We start from the raw sequence: 26,515 nt of genomic DNA on the forward strand, positions 1-26,515 counted from the left end.
CAGATCTAATGCATCCAAGGGTGCTGAGGGAGTTGGCTGATGTGATTCCAGAGCCACTGGCCATTATCTTTGAAAACTCATGGCAATTGGGGGAGATCCCAGATGATTGGAAAAAGGCAAATATAGTGCCCACATTTTAAAAAGGGAAGAAAGAGAAACCAGGGAACTACAGACAGGTCAGCCTCACTTCCGTCCCCAGGAAAATCATGGAGCAGATCCTCAAGGAATCTCTTTTGAAGCACTTGGAGGGGGCAAGTCATGCCTGACCAACCTGTGCCTTCTATGATGAGATAATTGGCTCTGTGGATATGGGGAAAGCAGTGGATGTGATATATCTTGACTTTAGCAAAGATTCTGTTACGGTCTCCCACAGTATTCTTGCCAGCAAGTTAAAGAAGTATGGGCTGGATAAATGGACTATAAGGTGGATAGTCCATTCACCTGGGTAGATTGTCAGGCCCAACAGGTAGTGATCAATGGCTCGATGTCTAGTTGGCAGGCGGTATCAAGCGGAGTGCCCCACGGGTTGGTCCTGGTGTCATAAACAGATAGCTAAGGGTTAATGTCTCTTACACCTGGAAAGAAGAAACCTGAAACACCTGACCAGAGGACCAATCAGGAAACAAAACTTTTTCAAATCTGGGTGGAGGGAAGTTGTGTCTAAGTCCTTTGTTTTGGGGGTTTCTGCCTGTCTCTCTCTCGGCTATGAGACGATTTCTGTTTCCTGCTTTCTAATCTTCTGTTTCCAAGTTGTGAGTACAGAGATCATAAAAACAATAGGGGTTATTGTTTTTTTTCTTTTGTATTTACATGGTGTAGTTGCTGGAATGTGTTAAATTGTATTCTTTTGAATAAGGCTGTTTATTCATATTCCTTTTAAGCAATTGACCCTGTATTTGTCACCTTAATACAGAGAGACCATTTTTATGTATTTTTCTTTCTTTTTACATAAAGCTTTCTTTTTAAGACCTGTTGGAGTTTTTCTTTAGTGGGGAACTCCAGGGAATTGAGTCTGTAGCTCACCAGGGAATTGGTGGGAGGAAGAAGTCAGGGGGAAATCTGTGTGTGTTAGATTTACTAGCCTGACTTTGCATTCCCTCTGGGTGAGGGGGGAAGAGAGATTAGCTCTTGGTACTTCTGTTTTCCAAGGCTGGAAACGGGGAGGGTGGAATCCCTCTGTTTAGATTCACGGAGTTTGCTTCTGTTTATCTCTCCAGGAACCCAGGGAGGGAACACCTGGAAGGGAGAAGGGAAGGGAAATGGTTTATTCCCCTTTGTTGTAAGACTCAAGGGATTTGGGTCTTGGGGTCCCCAGGGAAGGTTGTTGGGGGGACCAGAGTGCCCCAAAACACTCTAATTTTTTGGGTGGTGGCAGCTTTACCAGGTCCAAGCTGATAACTAAGCTTGGAGGTTTTCATGCTAACCCCCATATTTTGGATGCTAAGGTCCAAATCTGGGACTAGGTTATGACACCTGGGGACGGTTTTGTTCAACATCTTTATTAATAATCTGGATGATGGGATGAATTGCACCCTCAGCAAGTTCACAGATGACACTAAAATGGAGGGACAAATAGATACACTGGAGAATAGGGATAGGGTCCAGAGTGACCTAGACAAATTGGAGTACTGGGCCAAAATAGATCTGAGGAGATTTAACAAGGACAAGTGCAGAGTCCTGCACTTAGGAAGGAAGAATCCCATGCACTGCTACAGGCGGCAGAAAGACTCGTTAAGCAGCAGTTCTGCAGAAAAGGACCTGGGGATTACAGTGGATGAGAGGCTGGATATGAGTCAACAGTGTGCCCTTGTTGCGAAGAAGGCCAACGGCATATTGGGAGAATTGCTAGCAAATTGAGGGAAGTGATTATTCCCCCTCTATTTGGCACTGGTGAGAGCACGGCTGGAGTATTGTATCCAGTTTTGGTCCCCCCACTACAGGAGAGAATCCAACAGAGGGCAACAAAAATGATTAGGGGGCTGGGGCACATGACTTATGAGGAGCGGCTGAGGGAACTGGGGTTATTTAGTCTACAGAAGAGGGAGTGGGGATTTGATAGCAGCCTTCAACTACCTGAAGGGGGGTTCCAAAGAGGATGGAGCTAGGCTGTTCTGTGATGGTAAATGAAAGAACAAGAAGCAATGGTTTCAAGTTGCAGTGGGGGTGGTCTAGGTTGGATATTAGGAAACACTATTTCACTAGGAGGGTGGTGAAGCACTGGAATGCACTATGTAAGGAGGTGGTGGAATCTCCATTCTAAGACGTTTTTAAGGCCCGGCTTGACAAAGTCCTGGCTGGGATAATTTAGTTGGTGTTGGTCCTGCTTTGAGCAGGGGATTGGACTAGATGACCTCCTGAGGTCTCTTTCAACTTTAATAGTCTATGATCATACTCATATGATTCTTAGAATAGGAAAAAATAACAGAGACGAGGTCCTAAAACCTTTAGGTCTATTTAAATAATATGTTTGTACCCTGCTAGCATCTAAAGTATGCAACTGAGATAGCCCTTTATTAGCATGCAGCTTTGGAAAAAACACTTGTAAATTAACTGTCTGATTGACATGAAACTTGGAAACTATTTTTGGTAAAAACCTGAGATCAGGTGTAAGAACCACCTTGTCTTTATGCAAAATAGTAAGCGGCAGGTCTGCCATCACAGCATGCCCCTTCTGGCTGCTGTTACAGCAACAATAGAGAAGTAAAACGTAGATCACTGTGCTACCTGAACAACTTTCCCCTTTACCGGAGGAAGAAAAGGTCTGAGAGCCGTGCAAATGGCCCTGACTTCTAAAATGTTTACAAGCAAATTCCTTTCCTGAGATGCCCAGATGAGCTCCCCACCCATTGCTGGAACCATCCCAGGTTACTGTGCGGGCGGCAAAGGCGCTGACCAGACCCCCTGCAGACTCTGCCCTTCGCACCGAGCAACTCATTGAAACACCTTCATCCCAGTCCCAGCCCAGTCCCAGCATGCCCCGCGCGAACCCCGGCCCCGTCCCAGCATGCCCCGCGCGAACCCTGGAACCCTATCCCAGCATGCCCCGCGCTCTCCCCTTCCTTATCCCGGCAGGCCCCGCGATCCCAGGGTCTGGCCTACTCATGCCTGAGCGGCCGCGCGGGGCGCCCCTCTCTGCCTTCCCGAGGCTCCCCCCACCGCGGGCCGGCGGCGCTGCAGGCTCCGCGCCGGAAGAGAGGCGGGCGGCCTGGCTCAGTGCCGCTTGGATGGTGCCTTCCGCGCAGGCAGAGACCGGGCAGCCCCGACCCGTGGGGTCCTCGGCGAGCCGTGCGTCGCGCCCCACGTGGGGAAGTGGGAGCAGCCGCCTGCAGAGCCAGAAGAGCCGGCGGGCGGGAGCGTGGCCGCTGCTGAGCCGCAGCCATGGGCGGCCTGGAGAAGAAGAAGGTACCGGCGCGGGCAACGCGGGACCGCTGCTCAGACGCGCCCCGCCCCGCTGCCTGGGGCCCGCTGCGGGCTCGTTCCCGGCGCTGGGCAGCGGGTCCCGAGCTCGCTTCTCTCCGCTGCTGCGCAGGGAGCGAGCGGAGAGCGGTGTCCCCGCGGGGGCCCTGGGCTGGACTCGGTGCCTTCGGGACGTGCCAGGGCTCCGCTCGCTGCGAGCAGCGCCTCGGCCCCTGTCTCCGGGCGGCCTGCCCTGCCTGGTGCGCCCCTTTCTGCGCAAGCAGGAGCGAAGCGCAGGGCACGTGCTGGCACCTGCTAGCCATCGAGAGTGTCACTGCTCCACCCCCACTGCATTAGTGCTCTTCCTGGCCTCTGCTTGCCAATTCTTAAGGTGCCCACAAATCGCTTTCAGCTGGGTGTCGGGGCACTTCGTGTAAATCCCTCTCGCCTCAGCTGCTGTGATTTCCCCCTATATGTCCCGCACCCAGGTAATAATTCATAGACTATTACTGCCATTAATAGATTCCTGAGATCCTAGGGATCCGTTCTTTAAAGGATCCTCAATTCGGAGGTGAGCATCTTTTTCTGTATCTTGGATCCTGTGTGGATTAGACTGCTTAATACCTGTGGTGAGTTACTCACCTCCCGGTCCCTGAATCAGGCATTAGTTTTCCTTGTGCTCAGTGATCCCAATTCAAGGTCACTTCTGTTCTCTGGGCTGCTAATGAATCTTTGTCTTTGTTTTTTCTAAAGTATGAGAGGGGATCTGCCACTAACTACATCACTAGAAACAAGGCCCGGAAGAAACTACAGCTGAGCCTCGCAGACTTCAGGTAAGGAATGGTTTAGTGTTTCCAAGTGAGGTAAGTGATGCTGAATTGTCAGCCTTGGATATTGACTTGTTCTGTTCACTTGTAACGTGACATACAGTTTAAGAGTTGTCCAGCCTCCTTTGCCAATCTGTGATAGTCCTGCCCTCGCAGGACTTCTCTTCTAGAGGCGAGAGGGGATTCTATTTGCTTATGTATATATAGGTTGCTTCTCTCAGCCAATTCAGTGTTTTGCCTGTGTTAAGCTTGCTAATAAGCATATAAAGAGATGTGAGTGTCTGTTCTTAGTGCATGTCCACACTGGCACTTTACAGTGCTGCAACTTTCTCGCTCAGGAGTGTGAACAAATACGCCCTGAGTGCTGCAAGTTTCAGTGCTGTTACATGCCAGTATAGACAGTGCACCTGCACTGGGAGCTGCGCCTCTCCTGGAGGTGATTGCTGCAACTACACAAGCCATGGCAGCGCTTTAATGTTGCCAGTGTAGACGAGCCCTTAGTGAACTGTTTACAAAATCACCGTTCTTCTCCCTTTTTTTTGCACATTCCTGGGACTCAAACTTTAGATCCTCCTGAAATTGAACTCAGTTGCTCAGAATCTATCCCAGCTAGTGTATAGTACCCATTCTCTGTGGGGAAGCAATATTGGAATGTTATTAAGGGTAAAACTTGTAACTCCAGATTGTCCAAGCCCAAGTGATGCACTAAAGAGATTTAAATCCCCATGTGTTGCATTGGGAAGCATGTAGAAGTGTACATAAGACCATGTCTGTACTACAGGCTTTGGTCAATGCAAGTTATGTTGGCATAAAGACACTTTAGTTGTATACTTGTCTCCTTGTGTCAGTGTGACAGATTTTTGTTACCAATTTGCTTAGGCTACGGTTGATTAAGCTGGGCCATAGGGTTTTTTTAGAGAGGAGATGACGAAGCACACCAAGGGTTTAAGTTTTAATTATTTATTAATAAAATACAACAGAGTGTGCTGGGAACGTCATTGTGTTACTTAGGGGAAGAAAGAAAGCACTAGAGCCCCAAGCCCTAACCCACTTTTATACTTGCATACACATTATCTAAAACTGGCTAGGCCTGGGTGTAATGTAAGAAGAGGAGGGGGAGGAGTGGATGGGAGTTTTTGCCCTTGGCCCAGGTTGTTTGGGGAATTTGCTGTAATTTTTTAATTAATTTAGCTTTTGGGAGAGTTTTTAAGTTTTGGTTTTTTTGGGGGGGTGTTTTTGCTTAGGGCCCTTTGCGCCTGGTGCTTTTGGTACCAGTGTTAATTGGCTTGCTGTGGCCTTTTTGGCTGCTTAAAATACACTGGATTTGGAGTGTTTTTTGTTTGTATTTTGTTGTTGTTGCTTTATTTGCTTTGTTTTTGCTGCTATTTTTGCAGCTTTGCTTAACTTAGTGGGTTCTTTTTCTTCTTTTTTTTTTACAACTGGGCAGTTGTAAATTGGTTTGCAGATTATTTGTTGAGCCCATGACCTTGGGCTGGGGCCAGCAACTTATCTTCACATGGAGCTAGCTAAGTGCTGAGTTAACTCGTTCTCTGCTTTTCATTTCTCTCTCCCCCTGCCTCTTGTACTCCTGCAAAGGAATCTTCCATTACCCACTTACATGCCTTTGACCCTCCTCAAAATGCTTTGTGATGTTTGCAACAGCGTTAGCCACATACAATGCTGATCTACCTTTCCTGGGGCCTCCCTGAGGAAGGGGGCCATTGGGGTGTGATGTCAGCGCTGCACATACTCACCAGCAGTGCTTGTGTTGATTCACAATGTGGTGCACCATGGGTAGTCCAGCGCACTGTCTCTTGGGAAGCTTTGGCAATGCATGGTGAATCATAGAATCATAAACTATCAGGGTTGGAAGGGACCTCAGGAGGTCATCTAGTCCAACCCCCTGCTCAGAGCAGGACCAGTTCCCCAACTAACTAAATCATCCCAGCCAGGGCTTTGTCAAGCCTGACTTTAAAAACCTCTAAGGAAGGAGATTCCACCACCTCCCTAGGTAACCCATTCCAGTGCTTCACCACCCTCCTAGTGAAAAAGTGATTCCTAATATCCAACCTAAACCTCCCCCACTGCAACTTGAAACCATTACTCCTTGTTCTGTCATCTGCAACCACTGAGAACAGTCTAGACCCATCCTCTTTGGAACCCCCTTTCAGGTAGTTAAAAGCAGCTATCAAATCCCCCCTCATTCTTCTCTTCTGCAGACTAAACAATCCCAGTTCCCTCAGCCTCTCCTCATAAGTCATGTGCTCCAGCCCCTAATCATTTTTGCTGCCCTCCACTGGACTCTTTCCAATTTTTCCACATCCTCCTTGTAGTGTGGGGCCCAAAACTGGACACAGTACTCCAGATGAGGCCCCATCAATGTCAAATAGAATCGCACCGGGGTGGCTGGGAGCAAGGGTCAACTTCACAGTGTGCAACTCTCTCCATCCCATAATGTTATCTAAATCCCATAATTTTTCACACCCGTTAAAAAAAAATAATAATAATCCCACAAACCTGCACAGCCCTCCCCCTCACTGTTTGTCACCTTTGATAGAATCACAGAGCCTGCACAGATCTGCACTGTTGGCACCAGTGTTGCAAGCACAGGACGCATGCTCCTCTGGTATTTTACAGAGCCTCAAGAACTGAAGTAGTGGGGAACGAGATGACTTCTTGGAGGACAGATTGCTGTGGGACATAGTGAGAACCCATTCAGTGTTGTTGATGGTGTTCACAGAGCAGCTGTGTGTGGTGGAGTGCCTATTCTGGGACTGAGAAACGAGCACTTACTGGTGGAATCACATCAAAATGCAGGCTTATGATGACAAGCAGTGGCTGCAGCACTTTTGTGTGCAGGAGGCCACATTCCTAGAACTGTGCTGAGCTCGCCCCAACCCTTCAGTGCAGGGACACCAAACTGAGAACAGTGCTGACAGTGGAGAAGTGAGTGAAACACTGTTGAAGTTTGTAATGCAGGATTGCTACTGGTCAGGGAGAAATTATTTTGCAGTTGGAAAATCCACTGTGGGGCTATTGTCATGCAAGTGTGCAGGGCCCCTGCTATTTAGGATTGTGACTCTCAGCAATGTGCAGGACATAGTGGTTGGCTTTGCAGCAGGGAGTTCCTGACCTGCGGTGGTGCCCTAGGGATATATGTGTGTGCCATCTGTTTGAGCACTAGGCCACCTTGCCACAGAGTACATTAACAGGACTACTTTTCTATGGTGATTCAGGCACTGTGGATCACTGGGGACACTTCACTGACGTCAGTGTAGGCTGGTTCAGGGAAGGGGCATGACACTTAAGTGTTTAAGAACACAGGACTGTTCATAAAGTCACAAGCAGGGACTTTCTTTCCTGATTGGTGGATTGCCATTGGTGATGTTAAAATGCCAATAGTGATCCTAGGTGACCCAGCCTACCCTTTACTTCCCTGGCTTATGAAGCTGTACACTGGCCACTTCAACAGCATCAAGGAGAGATTCAACTGCTGGCTCAGCAGGTGCAGAATGACAGTTGAATGTGCTTTTTGATTGATTGAAGGGACATTGGTGGTGTTTATTCACAAGATTAGATGTGGGGGGGGAGGGGAATTCCCAATGGTGGTAGCTGCCTGCCATGTCCTGCATATCATCTGTGAAGTAAAGGGGAGTGGGGGGAAATTGCTGCTGGGATGAAGGGCAGAGGTGGGCTTTTGTCTGCTGAGTTTGAACAAAGGCTATTAGAAGAGCTCAGCAGGGAGCGATATGGCTCGGAGAATTTGAAAGTGCACTTTACTCCTAGGGGAATACTGCACCATTGTGCATGTGCAGAATTTATGGACCGTGCAGAATTGTTTTTTCTCTCTGCAGAAAATACATTCTGCTGGAGATGTGCTGCAGTTACACTTTTTGCTCACCAGGGGCTGCTGTGATACCCGGACAGAGATCTCCCACCCACCCACACCCAACAACTCTCCACGTTCACACCAAGGTCCCTTCCCTCCACATTCACACACAGGTCCCTTCCCTCCCTCTCCCTTAGCTCCTCTGTTACCCCTGACTCCCTCAAGCCTTTGCACTGCGTCAGAGGGATGCAGGAAATATGGTTCTATATTGTAATTTAAAGGAATTATTACTCCAAGTTCTCTATTAATTTGCCTAGTAAGAAATCTATTTATCAAAAAACACTTCCTGAATCTTTTTGTTGTCTATATTGTTACAGACATACTTACTGACATATTTTGAAATTAATTACCAAAATAATTGAAACTGATGTGATTCTTGTGTTATTTTGACAAATACAATTTGTAGTTTTTCAATTTTTTTGGTGCCAAATTCCTGCAGGAGTAGCACTTTAACAGTGAGCCACAGTAATGCACTGTGGTGTACTGTGCTCTCCCTGGCCCTGCTATTTTGGAGCTGGTTAGGAACTGTGTGGTGCTTGATGTACATCAATGAATATAACACTGACAAGGCACCTATTAATTTTGCAGTGCTTGGTGTACATTTGATTATTACACTGTGTGTCACTGATCTTATGGGTTGTGTCCCACTGTATATAGTAACAAGTGGGTGCTTTCAGAACTGCTAGGCACTCTGCAGCATATGCTGTGAACGAATAAAGATAAATTAGTTTTCCAAATAATATAACTTTATTCAGTAACAATACCAGTGCAAAAAAAGTGTGTGTGATTTAAAAGCAAATACAATAAAAAGGTAATATATTAAAGGAACAGAACGTAACAAGGAGAAAACGTTTTTAGTTGCACACACTGATGTGTGAGAGCCACAGCTGTTGTATTTGTGAAGCTGTCATTATCCTTAATGTCCCTTGGGTGGAGGATATGGCCCCTGATGCTACCTGCAATGATGAGGGGATGGGGCTGTGGCTGTAGGAGGTTCTGTAATGGAATTCTCCATGGACTGCAAAGGGAGGCGAGCCTGTGGTAGCTGAACCACAAAATCTGCAGCATTTGTGTTTTGCTGCTGGAGAAGCCCCATAATGGTGCATAATGGTCCTGGTGCATCTCTCTCTCCTTTCTCCTCTCTGCTTTTTCCTTCTCCAGGCGATCTGCAATATTTACCCTCCAGGCCCTGTGCTCACAGTCTGATAGCTGCACTGGCTTATAGGATCTCGCTGAACATGTTATCCTGAGTTGTCATCTTTCTCCTCCTTATCTGCTTCAGGTGCTCCGCCCACATGTGGAGGGGGAAATCCCTCAAGGCTGCAATGGCAGCAGCTACAGATACAGCACACAGACATGCCATTGTCAGTATAGTCCCAGCAGAAAGTGAAAGTTAAGATTCAAAAAACCATTGGAAGAGAATTGCAGAGTATCTCCGTGAAAATTTTATTGAGATCTTTCAGGAGGATTCGAGGAACATCCCTGTGTACATAAATAAACAGCTCCACATGCTTCTCCCCATTGCCTAGTGCTACAGGGCGGCAGTTCTCAAACTGTGGATCAGGATCCCAAAGTGGGTCACAACCCCATTTTAATGAGGTCAGCAGGGTTGACTTAGACTTGCTGACGCCGGTCCCCAGCCCCTTGGGCTTCCCGTTCCACCTCCTGGTATCATGTAGTAGTTTTTGTTATCAGAAGGGGGTTGTAGTGCAATGAAGTTTGAGAACACCTGCTGCAGGGAAATGAAAAGTAGGTGACGCTACCTCTCTTCATTGTACTGCTACCTTCCTAGTATGAGTAATTTAACAAAAAGTCCGTAGCTGTATCCACTGTGAGGGTGCCATCACTGTAATGGGAAATACATTTATTTACACACCTACCTGAGGATCCTTCCCTTGCATTAAGCTCGCCTGTGCTCGACTGACTGGACTGCGGTGGAGTCTCAAACAGGTCCTGGCTTGTGGCATAGTTGGACCCTCCCTCTCCCCCAAGCACATGTCTCGTCCTCTTTACCTCCTCTTTGTCTTGGCTGCTCATGCCAAGGTCCTGTGACTGGGGCGCCATGGAGTTATCCACAGTGGTTTGTGGGGTGTTGGTATCTCCGTCAAGTATAGAATGAAACTCTTTGGGTCTGCGGCTTGGCATCAGATTGATTGTTGGCCTTTTTGGCCTTCTGGTATGCTGGACACAGTTCCTTTGCTTTCACTTGGTACTGCTGCTGATCCCTGTTGTACCCTTTCTCCTGCATCTCCCATGCAATCTGCTCATAGATGTTCACATTTCTATGGCTGGTCCATGGCTGTGGCTGTGCCACTGTTAGGTCTCTAGTGTAGACATAGCTTCAGCCTGTGACACAGGTGTTTATATTCTTGGGAAAGTGCCTTGAGTAGCAGAGCTGTCTTAGAAAGGGCTTGAATCTTTATTCTGAAAGACTGCACACAATGACAGTACTTTACAGATCCTCCTGTAAACAGTTAGGAGAGAATGACTGTTGGGCCCAGTGCTGCTTTACACTGTTTGGAGTGTAGCCTTGAGTAGTATGTTCCAGACTCTGCTACTGCTCTGTATGCTGCAATGCTGTTTATGGCAACTTAGCACAGATCCTGCAAAGTCTGTTGCAGGGAATGTCCCAAACTACTTTCCAAATCAAACATTAGACCCATGCAGGGGATGGGCTTTAGTATTTCCTGGTTTTCAGAGGTTTCTTTACGGCCCACTGTCTACCCTGTGGAAGAGCACGAGGCCTCACTAGGCCACGTTAACTCTCTATTAATAAAGTTTGGTGGCATTCAATTAACAAAGCCCTCCAAACAGCTTTCACCTGATAAACTTCTGCAGCGCCTGGCCTGCAGTGGCTTGGAGGTGAAAGGCTCTGCATCCCGTTACCAATGCCTTGAGCCATCCAGTGTCTTTGTATGGTTTCTGATCTCCTCTGTATCTGTATTACAGGCGTCTGTGTATCCTGAAGGGGATCTACCCCCATGAGCCCAAACACAAGAAAAAGGTGAACAAAGGTTCCACTGCTGCTCGGACTTTTTACCTCCTTAAAGACATCAAGTTCCTCCTTCATGAGCCCATTGTCAACAAGTTCCGGGACTATAAGGTAGGCTGGGAGGCCCAGGGCCAGCTGAGACCGAGTTATATTAGCTCTGTTCCATTTGAAAGAGACATTGCCCTACCACCGCTCTACATACAGGCTCTGGAGCGCCTGTCCTCTCTTGCCTGGGCTGCTGTCCATCTCCCATTTGGTTGTGCACACTCCTAACGTGCCATGGCTCTTTGGACTGCTCTTGTCATGGGCAGTCTGGGCTTTGGAAACCGAAGGAGGCAGGCACAAGCTGCTGTGTGACACTTCTTAGGCTGGTAGCCTGGTAGAGTGGGAAACTGCTGATCTGAAGCCTGCCTGGGAGTAGTCATTGCTGGTGCAGATGGTCTGTTGCTGTAGATCCAGCTGTGCTTGTTAACATGCCGCAGGACCTTTGCTTAGGATTTTAGGTCTGCGTGAAGAGATGCAGCCCTAGCGGTGAGGCACTTACATCGACACTAGAGACCAATAATTGGCTTTGACTCTGAGTGGGTGGAGGTGCCTGGTTTGTTACTGTGAGCCAAAGGGCAGAGCAGCATGATCCAGCAAAGAGAATAGTGGACTAGGAGCCAGGACTGCTGGGTTCTTTCCCCTGCTCTGCTTCTGACTTTCTGGGTGACCTTAGACAAATCCCCTTAGTCCTCACTGCCACTGTGTGACGTGGTGGTGTGCTGTGAGAAGGCAGGTTTTGAGGCCTGTTTCCTGTTGGGTCTGTTAATCTGCATACGCTGTGCTGTAATGGCAGTGATGGAAATGTGCTGTATGCCTTAATCTGAAGTGTGATAGGTGCGGGAAGTGGTCACATGATTGCATTCCCTTGTATCAACCCTTTGGCCTCTCTGTCTCTGCTGCAGGTGTTTGTCCGGAAACTCCGGAAAGCATACGGGAAAAGCGAGTGGAATACCGTGGAGCGGCTCAAAGATAACAAGCCCAGCTACAAGCTTGACCATATCATCAAGGAGAGGTGAGGAGGAGGCTGCCAGGGCTGGGACACTGATAGCACGGTGTGAAGCAGCCCTGTTATTGTATAGCAGATAAGGTAACTGTGTAGGCTGTCTGGAACTTAGAAGGCTTTTCTGATTAGTGACAATCCATCTGAGCAAACGGCTGGCCCAGGGACTGTCACGCCCCGCAGCAGTAGGGCTTGTACCTGGGACACTGCTTGGACTTGACCTCAGGCAGCCTCTTTCAAGTGTCCAGATCCATGACTACAGCTCATGTAACCTGCTTGTTCCAAGATAGAATCATAGAACTGGAAAGGACTTTGAGAGGTCATCTAGTCCAGTCCCCTGCACTCAAGGCAGGACTAAGTATTATCTAGACCATCCCTGAGGGGGGTTTGTCCAACCCCCAATGATGGAGATTCCCTAACCTCCCTAGGCAATTTATTCCAGTGCTTAACCACCCTGACAGTTAAGAAGTTTTTCCTAATGTCCAACCTAAATGGCCCTTGCTGCAATTTAAGCCAGTTGCTTCTTATCCTAGCTGCAGAGGTTAAGAACAATTTTTCTCTCTCCCCGTAACAACTTTTATGTACTTGAAAACTGTTATGTCCCCTCTCTGTCTTCTCTTCTCTAGACTAAACAAACCCAGTTTTTTCAATCTTCCCTCATAGGTCATGTTTTCTAGATCTTTAATCATTTTTGTTGCTCTTCTCTGGACTTTTTCCAATTTGTCTGCATCTTTCCTGAAATGTGGTGGTGCCCAGAACTGGACACAATACTCCATTTGAAGCCTAATCAGCACCAAGTATAGTGGAAGAATTACTTCTTGTGTCTTGCTCACAACGCTCCTGCTAATATCTCTCAGAATGTTTGCCTTTTTTTGCAACAGCGTTTCACTGTTGACTCGTATTTAGCTTGTGATCCATGATGACCCCCAGATCCCTTTCCCCAGTGCTCTTTCTTAAGCAGTTATTTCCCATTCTATATGTGTGCAATTAATTGTTCCTTCCTAAGTGGAGCACTTTGCATTTGTCCTTATTGAATTTCATCCTATTTACTTCAGACTGTTTTTCCACTTTGTCCAGATCAGTTTGAATTGTAATCCTGTCCTCCAAAGCACTTGCAACCCCTCCCAGCTTGGTATCGTCCTCAGACTTTATAATTGTACTCTCTATGCCATTATCTAAATCATTGATGAAAATATTGAACAGAACCAGACCCAAAACTGATCCCTGCAGGACCCAACTCATTTTGCCCTTTCAGCATTACTGTGAACCACGGATAACTACTGTCTGGGAATGCTTTTCCAACCAGTTATGCACCCACCTTGTACTAGCGCCATCTAGATTGTATTTCCCTAGTTTGTTTGAGACGGTGATGCGAGACAGTATCAAAAGTCTTACTAAAGTGAAGATATACCACTTCCCGCCCCCATCCCCAAGGCTTGTTATCCTGTCAAAGAAAGCTATCAGGTTGGTTTGACGCAAGTTGTTCTTGACAAATCCATGTTGACTGTTACTTACCACCTTATTATCTTCTAGGTGTTTGCAAATTGATTGCTTAATTATTTGCTCCATTATCTTTCCGGGTAAAGCAGCTAAGCTGACTGGTCTGTAATTCCACTGGGTTGTCCTTATTTCCCTTTTTATAGATTGGCACTATATTTGCCCTTTTCCAGTCTTCTGAAATATCTCCCATCTTCCATGACTTTTCAAAGATAATTGCTAATGACTCAGAGATCTCCTCAGTCAACTCCCTGAGTATTCTAGGATGCATTTAATCAGGCCCTGGTGATTTGAAGACATCTAACTTACCTAAAAAATCAGGAGTACTTGTGGCACCCTAGAGACTAACAAATTTATTTGAGCATAAGCTTTTGTGGGCTACAGCCCACTTCTTCGGATGCATAGCATGGAGCATATATTGAGGAGCTATATATACACATACAGAGAGCATGAAAAGGGTTGTAGCCCACGAAATCTTATGCTCAAATAAATTTGTTAGTCTCTAAGGTGCCACAAGTCCTCCTGTTCTTTTTGCGGATACAGACTAACACGGCTGCTACTCTGAAACCTAACTTGTCTAAGTAATTTTTGACTTGTTCCTTCCATATTTTAGACTCTGATCCTACCTATCATTTTCACTAGCATTCACTATGTTAGATGTCCAATCAACACCGACCTGCTTAGTGAAAACCAGAACAAAGAAGTCATTAAGCACCTCTGCCATTTTCACATTTTCTGTTATTGTTTTTCCCCTTCATTGAGTAACTGGCCTACTCTGTCCTTGGTCTTCCTCTTGCTTCTAATATATTTGTAGAATGTTTTCTTATTTCCTTTTATGTCCCTAGCTAGTTTGATCTCGTTTTGTGCCTTGGCTTTTCTACTTTTTTTCCCCTACATACTTGTATTATTTGTTTATATTCATCCTTTGTAATTTAACTGAGTTTCCACTTTTTGTAGGATGCTTTTTTTGAGTTTTAGGTCACTGAAGATCTGGTTAAGCCAGGGTGATCTCTTGCCATATTTCCTATCTTTTCTACGCAGTGGGATAGTTTGGAGTTTCTGTGAGTTGCATCGTTGCCTGTAAAATGTTTATAAACTGCTGCTTATGAGTTGGAGACAATGGGGCAAAGCAGGGTTGAGCCTGTGCAGCCTTAGTACAAGTTCCAGGGCCCAGGGGGCTGTGTGATACCTAGCAGGGTGTCATGGGCTCCCCTTCTCTCCCTGAGTGGTGATTTCAAAGATGATGCTCAGAGCCGCTCCTAGAGGAGTGTGAACCATGCAGATGATCTGCTCAGTCACATGGTGACTTCAGTGAAACATGAAGGATGCACCCACCAATGTGCCTTTATCAGCAGAGCTGATCTGTGTTCTGGTGGTGCATGGAGGCCTCAGCTGAGGTCAGGACCCCATTGTGCTAGGTGCTGTACAAACACCTAGTAAGAGATGGAGAGCTGACAGTCTACATAGACAAGACAGTGGCTGGGAGGGGAAACAGCCAGAGAATGGAAGATGCATGGCAGAGCCAGGAGTAGAACCTAGGTCTTATGACTCCCAGATCAGTGGCCTAGCCTGTGCTGCCTCCCATCTCTCTTGGTAAGAGCTGCTTTGCACGGTTTCTTCTGTGTGTGTAAAGCACCATGTTGTCTGACAGCACTATGGAGCGGATTTTCAAAGGTCATTGGCACTGAACGGTGCAGCAAGGTACCTACTTTTGGAAACTGCCCTAGGTGCCTAAATACCTTTTGAGACTCTTTCTCTCTCCTCCTGCTGATTGTAAAGATCAGGTATCGGTACAGACAGTCACAGTAACACCGATAGTAGTGCAGACCAGCTGGGCACTGGAGTCCATAGTAGATGTTGTGGGACCATAAACAGACCCAAGTGAGTGTTCACAAGCTAATTCCTGTGGCATGGGTTGGTAAAACGTCCATTGTACACAATGCAAACACACACAGCATACGAGCCAGGGAGCCGCAAGTGTTTGTACAAGTCAGGCAAAGGGAACATGATTTGTTATTGCACTAGTGAACTTCCCAGGCTGTCTTCATCTCATTCCTCCCTACTGTGTGTTTCCTCTTTGCCACAAGTGTTGGTGTGCCTATGGAGGCTTGTTGTTCACTACTGAATGGCACCAGAGTGGGTCTGGACTCTGACCCCCACTAGAGGGAGCAGTGTCTCTGCAGATCCCATGGCTTTGTTGGCATCTGGTGACAGCTGTGGTAGTGAGGAGCTCAGGGATGAGGAAGCCTGCTCTCTGGAACTGGTCTGAGATGGCCCCAAACTTGGCTCACAGGGGCCACCCAGCAACTGTTGAAAGGTCCCAGTTTTTGGCCACTCCTGGGCTGGGTGCAAGTGCCGTCACCTAAGCCATGTGGGAGGATGCTGCTATTTGGAGCCCCCTCCTGCTCTCACCGGGATTCTCTCCTGTGGCGGCTGCAGATACCCGACCTTCATCGATGCCCTGCGGGACCTGGATGATGCACTGTCCATGTGCTTCCTCTTTGCCACCTTCCCGCGCACTGGCAAGTGCCACGTGCAGACCATCCAGCTGTGCCGCCGCCTGACTGTGGAGTTCCTCAACTATATCATTGCCTCCCGCTCCCTGCGCAAGGTGAGAGTCCCCTGCGAGCGCAGGCCCTTCGCCCACCTGGGCAGCGCGGTGAAGCATTGCAAGAGACGCCCTTTTGGGGCTGGCTGGGCAGTTGGGCTCAGAGATGCCTTCGGTTCCAGAGCATCTAGTCACCAACTAATGCTTGCCCTGAGAGTTCCCATGGAGAAGTGGGTGAGAGGCCTTCTGCAGCAGGGCAACACTATGCTGTTGTCAGCTTGTGCTCTGGAAAACATTCACTCCCCGGATAGTGAGGGGTTAACAGATGTCAGTCTCCTGCCTAGTACAGATCTGAGAGCCCTGCTTACGCTGCTGGAGGCGGGGTCTGAATGCATGTGGGATTCAGTGTGCTAGACAGGCTGGCTCCTGCCAGCAGCTGTGCCCCCTTCCCCCCGCCCCTCCTTCTCTAGCTCCTCTCCCTTTGCTCTCCCACCAGGTGTTCCTGTCCATCAAAGGGATCTATTACCAGGCTGAGGTGCTGGGGCAGCCCATCACCTGGATTGCTCCATATGCCTTTGCCCACGATGTGAGTAGCATCTGATCTGCTCCTATTTGTCTGTCCATCTCCCAACCTCCCTAAGGCCTGTGAATGAGATGGAGGGCAGGGGGGGCTCTAGTATCCCTCCATCAAGATGTAGCGGGGGAGTCCCAGGAGTGGGCAGGTTGGTTCCTTGAAGCTGCTGTAGCTGAGCTGCCGCCCAGTGCCTGCATTGCAGCATGGCATATAGTGGCCAGGATATCCTGGGGCCTGATGCCCAGGGAACCATCTGAAACAGCCTCTCCCCTGCTCCTCTGGGGCACCCCTGCCTCTGGGTCAGAGTCACCATCTTGCATGCACTAGTCAGCAGCCCTGGTGCTGGCTCATTGTTCTCCTCTTGGGCTGAAAATGATTAACTTTAATAGAGTTCAGAGATTAACTGAGGCTGGGTGGTGAGTGGGATGAAGGAGGAACAGAGCCTTCCCTAGTGAGCTCACCAGCTCCCAGTCAGCTCCGGTTGGTGGAGACTCAAAGCTGGTCCCATCAGAGCATGTGGGGGTGGGGTCTCAGCCATAATCCTGGGGCCAATAGCTGCTAATTGTCTCCACACTGGCCAGGCAGACTGCACTGCTCTGTAGAGGTCAGAGCTGCCTCGGGCAGTGCGGGGCATTCTTTGCTGCTCTCTGCTTGCCCCCTGCCAGTGAAGGTGGGGAGAGTCTGTTGTGATCATCTTGACACAGAAGCTGGGATTTGTTTCCAGTTCAGTCGTGCTGGAGCTGGGACTTGGAGAGCAGCTGGGGATGGGGATGCTAGTGTCTGGGCTTCAGGAGGGGAGCCAGGCTGTTAGACTGCAAATGTCATCCTCTGGAAAATCTCCTTTAGATGAAGGCTATGAGGTGCTATGAACAGGACTGTCCTTTGCTGTGCAGGTTAGATGTGATATGAGGGTGCAATGGGCAGCAAACGGAGCAGGGTCCTGCAGTGACAACGGGGTGACCATGTTGTCACGGACTTTTGATGCATGTGCACAAGGGGGGAGAGTTAAGGCTCAATGGCCCCTGCTGTCCCCTGCTTGTCAGCATTTCACTTTGCCACTGGCTGAATCTCTCTCCATACTTATCCGGCCCCCTGTTACCATGGCATCCGAGTTCCACAGCGCTGCCGAGAGGGCTCTCATCCCCATGGTACAGGTGGGCAGTGGAGGCACAGAGACTAAGTGACTTGCCTTAAGTCACAGGATGTTTGTTGCGGAGCGGGAATCAAACTCAGGTCTTCTCAGGCTAGAACGCTGGCCACTGGGTCATCCCTTTGGTTTTGCTCTAGTTATAGAAAGTCAGAAAGGACCACTATGATCATGTAGTCTGACCTGTATGACACAGACCAGAGAGCTTCACGCCACGATTCCTGCATCAGGCTCAGAACTTCTGCCTGAGCTAGAGTATCTCTTTGAAGATCCAGCTCGTTTCCCCTTCTGACATGTCCTATCGACCTCAATTTCTAGTTCCCACTGCCCCAGGAAGGTGTCTCTCTTCCCCCTCCCCCTCAGCTATGTCTCTGCTGGGTTATTCATTTACTGGCTGGGGATCTGTATTGTGCTCCTCCAGTTGACTGGAAATCAATGACCTTTGCTGATCTTTAAGTCACTCTGGGGCCACTCTTGAGATCTGCCAGACCCCTCCAGACTGAGCAGCAGACAGTCCCGGAGATGCTGTACAGCCATCTCCAGCTGAACCTGCCCAATCCAGGGCTTTGGCCACAGACACTTTCTCTTGGTGATCCCCTGGAGGGTCTCCACGGGTGATTGAACTGAGCCGCACAGGCAGGACCCAGGAGTCCTCCCTGTTAGTCGTGTGCTTTAAGACCAACCTCTCATGGCTGCAACTGCAGGTCTGCCATGCTCTGGGGAACCTCTCTTGTGTGGGTTCCCTTGTTCTTTGGCTGTCCTGGGGTTCTCAGAGCAGCATGTGGGTGACATGCGGGCAGTGCCATTAGGGACTGCTCTGATGCTAATGCCTCACACCCTGCCCTGCTAGGGGACTGAGTGGGGGGGACTCTGCAGGCTCCCTCCCATCAGCCCTCAAGCACCTTTTCCCAAGGTTGTTACCTCCCTGCAGTGCCTGCTCAGAGTGCTTAATGAGCTGCCTGGAAATGGGTGGCCTGGGGCATGGAGGCAGCTCCTGTGAACGCTGGGTGAGGGGGATGAGTCTATAATGCAGGGTCAGTGAGTTTCTTCCTGCCGTTGCCTGGAGATTGAGCTTCCCCTAGCTCACTGTGCAGGGGGAGCAGCCCCAGGCGGAGGGCTAAACAATACCTTGTCCCTGGTGGTGCGGGGAGACAGCCCGGCTCAGCTGTCTTGGGGCTGAGCACTTGCCAGGCAGACAGCTCTCAGGCTTGTGTGTGCGGGGTTGGGGGGACTGGGGGGGGGGGACAGTGGTGTTATCTGAGAGACCCAGGCATGGGAACTAGGGTTGCAGGGGGTGCTGCAGCACCCGCAGGTTTCACTGTGAGAAGTTGCTTTACAACAGAGGCCTCCTAATCTGTGCTGCATGCCTCCCTAGGGGGTGCTGAGGAACACTTTGGGGGCGTGAAGCTTAGGCCTGGGTCAGCCCCCAGAGGGGTGGGGAGGGAGCACCACCCAGTTCCACTCCTGGCCCCAGCCTGGCTGCTGGCCCTGGTTGCCAGTCCGAGGGCTCTGCTTCTGGTCCTGGTGCTGAGTATTGGCTGCAGGGCTTGAGGCTCTGCTCCCAGCCCTGCATGCGGGGTACCATCTGCCATCGGCTCCGCGCCTAGTCCCAGCTGCAGGACCCATGCCTGGGGCTTTGCTCCTGCCTCCAGGTATGGTCCCAGCCAGGCCCCCCTTGTCCCTGTCCACATCCTCCTCTCCCAGAGCCATAGCCACTCCTGGCCCCAGCTCTGGGGGGTGCAGACAGGGATAACGGGGGGAGCAAGGTAATTGGGGACCACTATCTTTTAGCACCCCCACTGTAAAAAGTGTTCCAGTGCCACTGCTGAGGGACACAGAAAGGCAGAGACTTTCCCAGCCCAAGATCAGGCAGTGAGTCAATGGCAGACCTGCAGAGAGAACCCAGGTGTCCTGCGGCCTTCCCTTTAGAGAGCTGAACTCTCCTTCCTCCACCCCAAGCTGGTCGGGCAAGAATGGACGTTGCCTGGGCCTGTGGGGGGAGGGGAGGTGCTAGTTATCACTGCTCCCCTCCAAGCTCTGTTGATGCCCCTGGTTGAACTCCCACCATCTCTTCCAGCACCCGACGGACGTGGACTACAGGGTCATGGCAACCTTCACGGAGTTCTACACCACACTGCTGGGCTTTGTCAACTTCCGCCTCTACCAGTCCCTCAACCTGCACTACCCCCCCAAGGTGAGGGGCAAGGGGCACCGCCGGGGCTTATGAGCCCAGGCCTCTGGGACCAAGGGGAGAGGTGACTGTTGCAGCAGGGCTGGGGGACCTCAGTGTGATCCAGGCTCTTCCCTTGCCCAGGTGCTTAGTGTTGGGGCGCCAGCCAGTCCTCAGCTGTGCTGCATGACCCTACTGGTGGGGCGGGAGTGCTGTGGGTGAGCATAGAAGGGTCGGATCCTGCTGGAAGGGTGGTGATGCCTGTGAGGCTGGGGAAGGGAGCAGCAGGATCATGCCAGACTCTGGCCCTGCCATCACCTTTCTCCCCTCTGTAGATTGAAGGCCAAGCTGAGGCAGAGTGGAAGCTGGAGGAGGGGCAGACGTACGCCATGGACTCAGAGAGCTACATGGAGGTGAGAGGCCCTGCCTGGCATGTGGACCCTACATGACACCCGGGAGCTGGTTAATGGGGCCTGAGCCACATCTCACCTCAAGCATGAACCCTGCCCCTCCCTGGGGGATCCTTCATAGCTGGACACTCCCCAGCTTCCCCAGGGGGTGGGGCGCAGAGCCTGCCATTCTTGGCTGCCCTGGCTGGGGAGCTCGGCCCCGCTCCCTGATGTGCTTGGTATTGTTTGTAGCCATGCAAATAAAAGGGACCTTGATCTCTGAGAGAGGGGCTAGAGGGGAGCCATTCCCTGGTGCCATGCAACGGACCAGGTGCATTATGGGGCTTCCTTTGAGCCCTTGGGTATTGGCTGCAGCTGGAGGTGGGATAAGAAAGACCTGCTGCCTGGGTCCTGCCATGGGATCTTAACTACCTTTCCGAGCAGCCTGCGAGGAGCTGTGTGAGACGTGTTGCTGGTCTTTCCCACTGCAGAAGCTGTCGGCTCTGAGTGCCAGCCTAGCCCGAGTAGTAGCGCCGAACCCAGAGGACGAAGTGCAGGTGGATGAGTTCCCTGTGGATGGGGTAAGTGCTCAGCCGGTTGAATTTATCAGTGCTCCAAGTCCCCATGCACCTTGAAGGAGGCTGGCAGGGCAGGGACAGCCACGAGGGAGGGGGCTCCCCCCGTCCCTCTCCTTGTCTGGGGTTGGCATGTGGGGAGGGGAGGGCATGGCAGAGGAGCCTCTCACAGCACCTTGCTCTGGCCAGGAGACTGCGGAGCAGGAGGTGGCGAGGAAGAAGGAGCAGGAGGCAGTAGAGAAGCAGAAGAAGCTGTTTGAGGGGCTGCGGTTCTTCCTGAACAGAGAGGTGCCTCGGGAGCCCATAGCTTTCATCATCCGGTATGTGCCGATCGCACTCTTCCTCCCTCAGGGTGAGCCGGGGAGGCAGGATGCAGACCAGACTCCCCAGGGGACTGAACTGGGTGGGTGCCAAGTCCAGGCGTAAGTGGGAAGCAAGGGCAATATTAGTGATGGAGGAAGCCCATGAGCCACCTGGAGACCCTCTAGCCATGAGAGCAGGATTAACCCAAGCATGATGCTCCGGGGAGCCCTGCCCATGAGAGTTACCCGGTGAGGCTGGGGTACACAGGATCCCCTGGAGCAGCCTTGGAGCCTGGCTGTGGCCGTGAGAAGGTGCTGTGGGTCCCTTGACAAGGCTGGGGGAGAGGATCTGCATTTCTGCTCCTCTTGGCAATCCAGACTTCTCCAGTCTGAGCCTTGTGGGATGTCACCATGTCCCTGCAAGTTTCCACTGCAAATGGTGAGGCCCCTGTGTGTCCCACACAGGACTCTGTTCCCTGCCCCTCAGCTGATGCTGGGCCCTCCCCGCCCAGCCGGATTCATGGTTGTTTCTCATTGGGCAGGTGTTTTGGAGGCAGTGTGTCTTGGGACAAGTCTGTGTGCATTGGTGCCACCTACGATGTGAGGGACCCAACCATCACCCACCAGATTGTCGACCGGCCCAGCCTGGAGAAACAGGTGATAGGCAGGTGAGCTCTGTGCCTTTGCCTGGGTGAGATCTGATCCTCTGCACAGGTGGCAGGAGAGGCCCACTGATTGTCCTGCTCTGGAGCCATCCAGCCTGCTCTTTGCCCTCAGTGTTTCTGTCCTGCTGCCCCTGGGCGTCTGTCTGCTGACTTCAGTGCACTTTGAACCAGGCCCCGGTGAGAAGTCTGCCCCAATCCCCTTCTGGTGTGCAAGTGGCCTGCTCCATGTTCTAGGGACCCTGCTGGGGGGGGTGTCACGCACCCACACCCACCTCCTCTTAGCTCTTCCCTCCCCTCCACCCCTCTCACTGACTCCATCCCTCTCTCCACCCTCCTAGGTATTACCTCCAGCCGCAGTGGGTGTTCGACTCTGTCAATGCCAAGATGTGCCTCCCAGTGGCTGATTATTTCCCTGGCGTGCTGCTGCCTCCTCACCTCTCGCCCTTTGTTTCGGAGAAGGATGGGGACTACATACCACCTGAAAAGCTGAAGCTGCTGGCCCTGCAGAGGGGCGAGAACCCAGGTAATGGAGAGGCCAAGTCCCTAGGATCCGGCCAGCTTTCCCACCTTAGGCATCCTTCACCTCCCCCCGAGTGTCAGTCCATCCCTCCTTTTGCACCCCCGTCCCAGGTTACCAATAGGTCCTTTAGGAGCACAGACCTGGGAAATATGCACCCAGGCTCTCTGCCAGCCCGTGCCAGCCTGGTTCTTCCTGCTCTGCTTAGGGTCAGAATCCCGAATGGTAACTCTGCTCTCTTGCCTTTTCTAGCGGAAGAGAGCGGAGATGAGGAGGAGGAGGACAGTGGTGGTGATGATGATGACGAAGGCTCTGAAAAGGAAGATGATGGGAAACTGAAGAAGCTGGAAGAGCAGCGATCCCAGGGAAAGGTACTGTGCATAGTTATGGAGCCAGCGTGCCCTGAAGGGGACATCCCCATTGTGGTACAGCTCTGGTCACACTCTGTGCCCCCCCCCGTCTCAGCCCCCTCAGGGTAGCACTTGCTGGAGGCAAGTTGCCATATGGCTTCCATTCTGAGCCCCCTGCTTAGCTCTGCAGAACACTCTCCTTTGACTCAGTCTCTGCAGGTGACGTCCCCTTTTGAGAGAGCAAGGGCTGAGCAAAGGACTTGGAGCTTGAGGTTGATTTTTTGTTTGTTTTTTGTTTTGTTTTTTTTAAATAAATTCACTCCTTAATCTTTGATGGGGCTTCTGCAGAACGGGCTGGGGACTGGGCCTGATCTGGCCAGTTTATCCAGGGCTAGCACCTGCCCTGTAATCCGGACCACTCTTCTCCAGCCCCACTGAAATCTGCATAGTGATCGTGCATAGCAAAAACCATTGCTACGCGCGCAAGTGCAAAGTTGAGACACTGTGTATACTCATGGGAGATTGGAGGGGACAGGTCCCCCTCTGTGCCAGTCCACAGAGGACAGGAGTCTGCACAGCCCCAGCTAGGGAACATTGGCTCAAGCAGTAGCTGCTTATGCTTTTAACTCTGGAGATCCCCGGTTCAATCCCTGGTATGTTGGATGAATGTGTTCTAGGGACGTGTGTACGCATTGTCTGAGGAACCTTGAAAGTTGCCCCAAGTCAGGCAGTGCCCTGCTTTCTTCTCTCTTATTTTTTGTAAAAAAATAAAAATAAAAAAAAAAAATAAGCGAATGGCAAAACCCTGTTAGTGCAGTGCTGAGGGAGCACAGCTAAAGTTCCTGCTGCTGGTGGTGCTGGGCACATGCCCTCTTTCCCATGACGGTCTCTGCCTTAATTCCTGTGATGGTAGCTCTGAGCACATCCAGGAGGGATCTTGGTGCATTCTCTGTCATGACGTTAATGGCACCTCGTTAGTGGGGTACTTACTCAGCACTCCGCCTTACCTGCAGGCAGTTCTAGCTCCCGCTCCCCCAGCTGCTCCAGACTCAGCAGTGGGCTCCCCTCAGGATAGGGCCACCCCGCCGAGGAATGGGCAGCACCGTCTGCAGGGCTGAGGGTGGAGTCCCTTGCAGTGGGTGAAGCAGGGGGCGTCTGAGATAAATGGCTTTCTTGTGCCCTCCCCAGAAGCTGCCAGTGAAGGTGTCAGCAGGCACGGTGCGGCTGGAGGACAAGCAGCGAGCAGCCCAGGAGGAGCAGAGCGAGGAGAAGCGTCTCGCCATCATGATGATGAAGAAGAGGGAGAAGTACCTTTACCAGAAAATCATGTTTGGGAAGAAGCGCAAAGTCCGAGAGGTATTGTGGCCAGCGCTCCCTCCCCAGCGTGGGGATGAGCCCCCTGGTCACTAGAGCAGGGCTATAGGCCTTAACACTCAGCCTGCTCCCACCACAAAGTGCACACTAGTGAAGAGAGGTGGGTTACCCGAACTGAGCCAGGCTGCAGCGAGTTCTAACTGGATGGACATAGCACTGCGGGAGTGGGGAGTGCTGCTTAACAAATGGGGAAACTGAGGCACAGAGCCAGTGACTTGCTCGGTGTCCCAGGGTGGGTTGAAGCCTCCACGGTGATTAGAGCAGAGTTGCTGACTCCTGGCCCTGTGCTCAGTCCATTAGGCAATGCTGCCTCTCTATGGTATATACAGAACAGGAGAGGCCACTGAGGGAGGATTGTGCATTCAGATACTTGGGCCTGGGTTCAGCAGTAATGGAAATGATGGTGTAAACTTCTTGGGGAGGGGGGCTTTTTCTATGACACCTCCCCTGGCCCACTTGGTCTGTAATGTACACCCATCCCGTACCTCGCCTCTGGACTTGGCCCTTGGGGCTTTCACCTGGGGTTTGCTGACATTGAATAAATGGGAGCAAGACAGCCTTTTGCTACTGGAGGCACTTCCGCCCCCAGAGCATCTGAGTTCCTCCTCCTCCTCCCCCCTCGTCCCCCCACAGCTCTCACTGCCTGCTGGGGTGAGTGGAAGTCTGAGCCTGGTGCAGAGCTCTTGCCTGGGAGTCAGCGAGGTTAGGTGCCTGATGTGGTCCTGGGGTGTCCCAGGAGGCCTGTGTCCATAGCAGTGATGTGTACCATGAGTCGGCATTCCCCCCCCCCCCAAAAAAAAAAAAAAAAAAACAAAAAAACAAAGCTAGAACTAGTGAGTGACTTAGCTAACTGGCCTGATCCAGCAGCAGGCCTGATCCAGCAGCTAGGGGTGGCCCGGAGGCTGAGATCGAAGCATCATCTCCTCCACTGTTGGAGGGGGTTTGAGTTTGGCTCTAGCATGTCTGTAACAGGCACGGGGGAAGAACTGTCAGCCGTGTTCAGGGGTTAATCTGGGCGGCTTCTCACCCCGCAGGCGACCAGACTCGCCGAGAAGAGGAAAGCTCATGATGCTGCCACAAAATCAGAGAAGAAAACCAAGAAGGTGCGACGGGAGTGATGGGTCTGTCGGGCTCTGCCCTCCCTCCAGGACTGGAGCTGCCCCTTGGCCCAAGAGACCTGCTTTCTAGACTGTACCTTGGGCCTTCTCCAGGACAGGCCATACAACAGAAGCCACCAGCATCTGGCCAGCCATGACCTTCAGCTCTGTCAATGCTCTGGGGACACCCTCAATTACCACCTATCCCCTCTATTTAAAAACAAAACCAACCTCTTCCCCGATCCTCTGGGACCCCATCCAAGGCGAGGCTGCGGGATTGTTCTTTGTCTGCTTCACCCACTCCAATGCTAACAGGTCATCGGTGGGAGGGGGCAGTGGATATCCCCCACCTGGTGTTTCCTGGCAGAGCCTCCAGGTAGGCAGATGAGGGGTGTGCAAAGGGAAGAATCCTTCCCGTGGCTGCAGCAGATCATGGATGCAGCCAAAGGTCCCCAGAGAAGCCAAATGGCCTGTTAAGTGTCAGCAGCTCTCCCCAGGTCAGGGGAGGGGAGGCTGTGCCTGGTGCAGGCAAACATCTTGGGGCTCTGGGTACGGGTAAAAGCAGGACCCAGGGTGAGCTGGGCCAGGCTCTGAGCTGGGGCTCCTCCAGCAGGCTGGGCACCCTGGAGCCTGCGGCAGGTGCCCCTCTGAGGGAGGGTCCCTTTGCTGTTTGCTTTGCAGGCTGGGGATCTGCACCGTTCCTTGCAGGCAGTGCAGGCAGGTTGTGGGGCCTCCTGGGAAAAGTTGGCCCTCCCCCCTGCCCCTGAGCTCCCCTTCTCACAGGGGCCTGTAAATGACTGATTTGTACTGTACTTTATTAAAGTCAACTTTCACAGCTGGTCTCCCATAGGGTCTGTCCCCTCCTGCTTGGTGCTGGCAGCGCTGGAGTAGTGTTTCAGGTACCTGTTTGCAGACACTGCGGTGCCATCAGGATTAGATGGCATCTGAGCAGCAGGGTTGGAGATCTCGGAGGTGCCTAAATTTTGGCCTGAGGCACCTAAAGCAACTGTTAGATCTTGTCTATGCGACAGTGGCTGCGGCAGCACAGCCGCGGCACTGCAGTTGTAGCCCTTTAGCATAGACACTTCCTACATCGAGGCTAGGGGGCTGTCTGTGGCTATACGTATTCCACCTCTCTGAGAGGCAGTGTCGAGGTTGGCG

General features: G+C 51.2%; 1 protein-coding gene across 1 annotated transcript; it reads left to right on the forward strand.

Moving 5' to 3' along the window:
• The first annotated feature begins 3,281 nt into the window (after nt 1-3,281).
• PES1 (pescadillo ribosomal biogenesis factor 1) lies at nt 3,282-26,189 on the forward strand. The gene is made up of 15 exons (XM_050923795.1): nt 3,282-3,402; nt 4,150-4,229; nt 11,062-11,215; nt 12,052-12,161; nt 16,086-16,257; nt 16,691-16,780; nt 19,993-20,109; nt 20,421-20,498; nt 20,966-21,055; nt 21,239-21,369; nt 21,894-22,019; nt 22,355-22,539; nt 22,786-22,904; nt 24,072-24,239; nt 25,292-26,189. The coding sequence occupies exons 1-15, from the start codon at nt 3,379-3,381 to the stop codon at nt 25,373-25,375; spliced, it is 1,728 nt and encodes a 575-aa protein (XP_050779752.1). The 5' UTR covers nt 3,282-3,378; the 3' UTR covers nt 25,376-26,189.
• Nucleotides 26,190-26,515: the final 326 nt, after the last annotated feature.

Source organism: Gopherus flavomarginatus, chromosome 15, assembly GCF_025201925.1.
Source record: "Gopherus flavomarginatus isolate rGopFla2 chromosome 15, rGopFla2.mat.asm, whole genome shotgun sequence".
Classification (NCBI taxonomy): domain Eukaryota; kingdom Metazoa; phylum Chordata; order Testudines; family Testudinidae; genus Gopherus; species Gopherus flavomarginatus.